Below are 5,632 nucleotides of genomic sequence, written 5' to 3'. Positions count from 1 at the left end.
AATAGTTCTTCTTCCAATGCGATTATCTCTTTTTGTGGTCATCATAGTAATGGATTATTTGGAGAAGAAAGATCGGAGCAAGAAAAGCATGATTGATGAATGAGGCACAATTCTGTGCAATGTTTACTAAATTGGGCATTAAATTTCTGTCCACTCATCAAAATCACATAAGCCCAACATTCCTACTGATGGACGGAGTTAAGCGGTCCCAGATTTCATGCTCAAATTTCATTGCTTTTGGGAGAAATGAGAGTCTAGAAATGGAATTTTTTCTGTTCTTAATTTCGTAAGTCAAATAAATTCGAATAGTCTTAGGATCTCGGAGTATGTTCTACATTGATTGTGATTTATATTTAGAGGAACTTCGGAGAGATTCAAAAATTTACTATGTTTGGTAAATTTGTAAGATTTCGCTATATAAGTGGCCTCAGCTTAGCTTGATGATGGACTGTGAATTTGATTTTGTAATATCTTAATAAAATTATTTGTTCCACGCTGTCTTTCTTTGTCCTCGTATTTCTTTCTCTTCAACGTGCAGTATATTGAGGGCTAACCGGTTGGTGTTAGAGCCTCCTTGCTCTGTGCTGGTATTGCTTTGTTGTAAAATGATAGTAGGTTGTTGGAGGAACCAGAACCAAAACTAGCAAGCTAAGTTAGATGTTTGTAAAGAGGCACAGTGGCTGGAGCATGATTTCAAAAGACATTTGAGATCAAGGAATTGAGAAGGTAGATTGAGTTCTTGACTGAGTTCCTTGCATTGTTTGAGACTTAGGATTGCCATGGTAATTATACTCGTGGTTTTGAGTATTCAAGCTTTGAGAACTCATTCCATGGATGAGCTGATGCAGGGAGCCATTGGTTTAGGTAGATGGCATAGAGGGTGACGAGAATTCAAGGTGTAGGTGAGGCTTTGGTGATCAAGGAGACTTTTCTTATTCCAAAAAAAAGAATCATGAAGATTGGCTGTGAACTCATACTTCACATATCAGCTGTACTATTAAGGATGTATATCATGGAGCTTGGTTGATTTGGGCTTGCCATAGAGCTTGGCTGATTAAGATCAGGAATATTTGGTTGGCCTCTAGTGATTTCAAACTTTTTAAGTAATGATACTAGCAGTGGTAGTGGTTTTACTGATCCATTCCGTATTGACATGGTAAGGGGTTTCGTACCAGTCACATAGTGAGCCACAAGTTTGATTGGTCATTTTTGTTTTTCTATTTTTTTGGCTTTCTGATGTGTAATAGTAGTTGAATTTTGTTTTGTTTTTTTTATGTTTTTAGTAATTTTCATAGGGCGTGTGATCGGGAGAATCGATATTGGTACCAACACTTGTGCTTTCAACAAGGTGTAAGGAACTAGCAATAACTAGAAGTGAAATATGGCAAATAATGCATGCTGTTGTAAAAGAATCATCAATATTAACTCACTTTCCAATTTCCAAAGAACACGGAAAAAGGTTTAGAGCCTTAGCCATGCAAAAAATGGGTGGTTGTAGGGGAGGCAGAGTCCAGACAAATAAAATTGAAAGGCTTATGCAAACGAATTCAAAGAGGAAATATATCCTCACCATCATAAATTGACCATCTCTCTTCCTAATTATGTGAGAAAAGAGGTTCGCACAGAAAGAAATTATTAAGTGCGACTAAATGCAAACATATGACTGAAAATACATAGGAAAAATTATGTATGACCATCTTTCTTAGTATTTCACATATTATGTTTCCTATGGACCTTGCAATCATCTACATGCAGTCAGTAGCACTTAACAGTTTCTTTATGTGTGAACCCCTTTGTTGACATGGCTGTGAAGATAGATTGTCAATTTGTTGTGATGAGAGCATATTTCCTCTCTGCACTCTTTTGCATAATTCATTCAATTTTATTTTAGTCTGGACAAGAGAATGCTGCTCCTGAAGTTTTGGTATGATGCATAGTTATTGTACCACCTAAAGGCTGACGCTCCTTACAGATACAATAATAAATATTAAATAAATTTTATTAATCCACAAAATGCATTTTGACTAATTGAAAGTATATATTATTAATTCTTGATGCATGTTGCATGTTTTTAACATTTATTCAGATATTTTTTGTGATTTCAGGCAATTCTTCTTTTAAAAATAGCTTAAAAATCTCATAAATATCTCAATAAAAAAAATCAAGATAGCCATTATATTTATCTTAATAATTATTGATGCATGCTCCATGTTCTTTTAGGTTTAATCAATTTTTCCTATTTTTTAATAGTTTTCCCATAAAAATAATTTAAAAATCATGAAAGATCCGTTAATTACTTAAATGCACAATTTTAGGACATGTTCATTTTTTAAAAGATGTTTGGAATTTATGTATTTTTAGTTATATATTATGAAAGAGAATTAAATAAAGTAAATATTTTGGAAAACAGATTTCTTTGAGGTCTTTCTTAGGAACATACCGAGGGGTATCAATCTGACTCAGTTAGGGATGCCCCATTTTCAAGGATTTTGGGGATCTGAGGAGCATCCTGGTGACTTCTTTTGGTTGGAAGGTTACCGGTGCTACCATCCTGTTTCAGCGAGATTTAAGACCATGTTTGTTATGATGATGATTCTGATTATTCACTACGGCCATTAGATGAATATAAGTGGGACATCATGGAATTTCTGATGGGACCAGCGGATTTTGGACTTGGGAGTGAACTGCATAAAACAAGGTAGTTTACTGCAGATGATATTGGGAGGTTGCATGTTTTCATGTAAAGGTGCAACTCAGGCAAGAATCAACAAATTGCAACACCTTATGCTTTGTCATAACATCACAGCTGGGGGGCTGGTAAAAATCAGGCTTCTGTAAACAAGCCCATTGGAGGCACAATGTTCCATCTGAAATTGATCCTACTTGAAATTTTCAGATCTCAGAAATCGACTAAAATATCTGTCACATTTATATTACATGCACATCTTCTTCAAGGCTTCCTAAATTGTTCTTTGCAGTCTTCAAGAACATGAGAAGCAACAGTTGGTATGCATTTGTCAAGGAGAGCAAGTTTCATGTTTCTAAAATCTGAGCATGAACATAGTGACAACTTCATGCTCCTAATCTAACATTCTCATTGTTTTGCTATTCTTCAGTTAGGCCTTGCATATGCTCTCCGCTTGCATCTAAAATTCAGCATTTTGTATTTATTGCTCTACATTATTACATGCTGCCAATGATTCCTGGTCGTTCATTAGCTACTATTTTTTTTTCTCTGCAAAAACAGGCCTACTATCTTCCAGAGACTGAATATGTGCACTGGGCACGATCTCATCTGGTAAGACGGGTGTTTCTTTGCAATATTTATGTTTACATTGTATGAATCGTAGCTTTCTTGTAGCTTGATAATATGTTGCTTTTATCTGCAGGAATACAGCAAAAGCCAAATTGTAGGATTAATTAACCTTGTTGCTACTATGAAAAGTTGGAAAAGGAAGACAAGGTTGGAAGTCCTAGAGAGAATTGAAACTGGCGTTTAGAGTTGAAGGTGTACAATTTCTGCAGCATGTAGAGTTTATTTGTGATTATTTCCGCTCTTATTTCTTCTGTAGATGTGAAATAAATATCTCCTAGTACCATTGTTCTTTGGTGTATATTTTCCAAACTATAATTTTGTATCATAGTCCTGTTTAAACAGAAATATCAGGTGTATCCAATCCAAACATGGGCTCGCAGTCAATAACATAGATCACTCTCGTTCATATAAGCTGCTAAACTGCTTATGCAAAGAACTAGTACATAAAAATGTTGTATAACAAACAACGCTTATATATCATTTCACAATGATGACAATGAACATGATATTACGGATTACAGGAAAGACCTATGTTCTTAATAATGATTTTCATAATGACAGTGTACAGAAATGTTCTTTTCCATTTGGTGAGTTTATTATTTAGCAGCAGCCCCTTCCCTTTCTTTTGGAAGTTGGGTCACGGGTTATGTCATTTATTGCAAGATTTTGTCTTTATGCTTAATGTTGAAGTTCAGTGTGATGACTGATGAATGGAGCAAATGCGTTTTATATATCCAATTAGTAACATAAAGTCTAACTTGGTTGTCTGTTGGCCTGGTATTCTCTATAAAAGCATGCTACAGGACATTGAATCAAGGTCCCTGGCTCGTAGAAGTTCTGCATGAATATACAAGTAGAAATTGGTGGCTCAGCATCCAACCCAGACAAATAAATAGCATCTTGGCCTCAGGTGGGTCCTGCATTGGATGTAAGGTACGAAAGCCTTGACCTGATGCCCATCTGTTGATATGAATCATGTGAATTTTCAGTTGAATCTATTGTTATGGTATAACAATGTCGACTTATTTTGTCTTATAGCAGCATGCTATTGTGGAACCATATTTTGAGTTAAAGAAATCATGTCATTTCTTAACTTCTTTTGTCTTATTTTCATAGCATGAATTTTTGAAACTTAAATGTTGGGCTAGACCATGCAAAAGCCAGTTATAACGTGGCAAGGTCTCTCTCATATTCTGGAGGATTGGTAGGTCATTAACTCTGCCTCCTTCGTTGTAAACATTTCCAATGCCTTCGAGGATATATATGTTGGATATGCTCAAATGGATAAAATGTTTGTAAGCATTGAGGGTGCCTTCTGGCAGTACCACAAGAGACCGGATTCAGATATAATCTTCATCAGGTTTTGGGATACCAGCATGGGCATGTGTAACTTTGCCGAATGCTAGCAATGTACAGTTCCTTCTCTGTTTATTTGCGAGGTGGCAACAGGTGGTTGCAGCTGCGTTTTTTCATCACCATTTTTCTATTTGTTAATGCATACTGCATGTATATTTAATTGCTGGTCCTTGGCGTCACAGGTCTAGTCTTTGGCCTTTATAATATATGTAAGAGGAAGCATATGGACATCAGTGGACATTTTTCGTTACTACAGCAACGTAGATAAACATGTTCATTTTTGGCTGGAGCATTTACCTCTCCCATTCAGGGAGAAAGCAAGAATTAAACCGCAGCCACTATTCTATATGGATCATGATACTTGGATATTACTGCTGCGAGCTATCTAGAGAAGGGCTTGGACTATGCACTGGAGGTCCTCAAGGCTGACAGCACCATCTCCATCTCCGTCCAAACAAGCAATGATATCCATGCAGTCCTCCATGCTCGCACTCCCCGTGGAGCCCAGTACGTTGTACAGCTCCTCTCCGGTCACTGCTTCATCATTACCCACCTCCCGGCCGAGTGCCGGGACCGCAGCCTGGAGGAGATCAGCAAGGTCCCCAAGATCTAGCTCCCTTGTATTTATCTCCAGGAACTCATGCAGGCTCAACAGTCCATCTCTGTCCGTGTCGCCTTGCCTCATCATCTCCTTCACCTCTCGCTCGCTCGTGTTATATCCGAGGGAACCCAGAACTCCTCGGAGCTCGTCAGAAGTTATCAGCCCATCGTTGTTCGAATCGAAAGACTTGAAGACCTCCATCAGGCTGTTGATGTAGCTCAAGACCTCGAAGTCGGTGCAGAGAGATCGTGGCTGTGAAGGCTGGGGGGCGGCCATTGGTGGAACTGGTGAGTACTACCCGGAAGCTGGCTGACTAGCTAACTGGGGATGGGGGTCCCTTCTTATAATGTTGGTTTTGG

General features: G+C 37.9%; 2 protein-coding genes across 9 annotated transcripts in view; one reads left to right on the top strand and one right to left on the bottom strand.

Moving 5' to 3' along the window:
• Nucleotides 1-3,841, top strand: part of LOC103716995 (uncharacterized) — a 54,879-nt gene extending 51,038 nt beyond the window's left edge. For 7 of the 8 annotated variants that reach the window (XR_015976224.2, XR_015976225.2, XM_017845175.5 and 4 more), the window contains 2 exons: nt 3,248-3,298; nt 3,390-3,841. Coding sequence is in view for 5 of the 8 variants with exons in the window: in XM_017845175.5 (XP_017700664.4) it covers nt 3,248-3,298; nt 3,390-3,500 (162 nt within the window). In the remaining 3 variants the exon portion in view is untranslated. The remainder of the gene's footprint in view (nt 1-3,247; nt 3,299-3,389) is intronic. The other variant, XR_015976223.2, reaches the window with a different exon arrangement.
• Nucleotides 3,842-4,848: 1,007 nt separating this feature from the next.
• LOC103717013 (putative calcium-binding protein CML29) lies at nt 4,849-5,632 on the bottom strand. The gene has a single exon (XM_008805238.6). The coding sequence runs from the start codon at nt 5,547-5,549 to the stop codon at nt 5,058-5,060; it is 492 nt and encodes a 163-aa protein (XP_008803460.4). The 5' UTR covers nt 5,550-5,632; the 3' UTR covers nt 4,849-5,057.

Source organism: Phoenix dactylifera, chromosome 3 (genome assembly GCF_051530095.1).
Source record: "Phoenix dactylifera cultivar Ajwa chromosome 3, Ajwa_hap1_PhDact_Kaust_v1.1, whole genome shotgun sequence".
NCBI lineage: Eukaryota > Viridiplantae > Streptophyta > Magnoliopsida > Arecales > Arecaceae > Phoenix > Phoenix dactylifera.
This window is presented reverse-complemented; position numbering and strand designations above follow the sequence as displayed.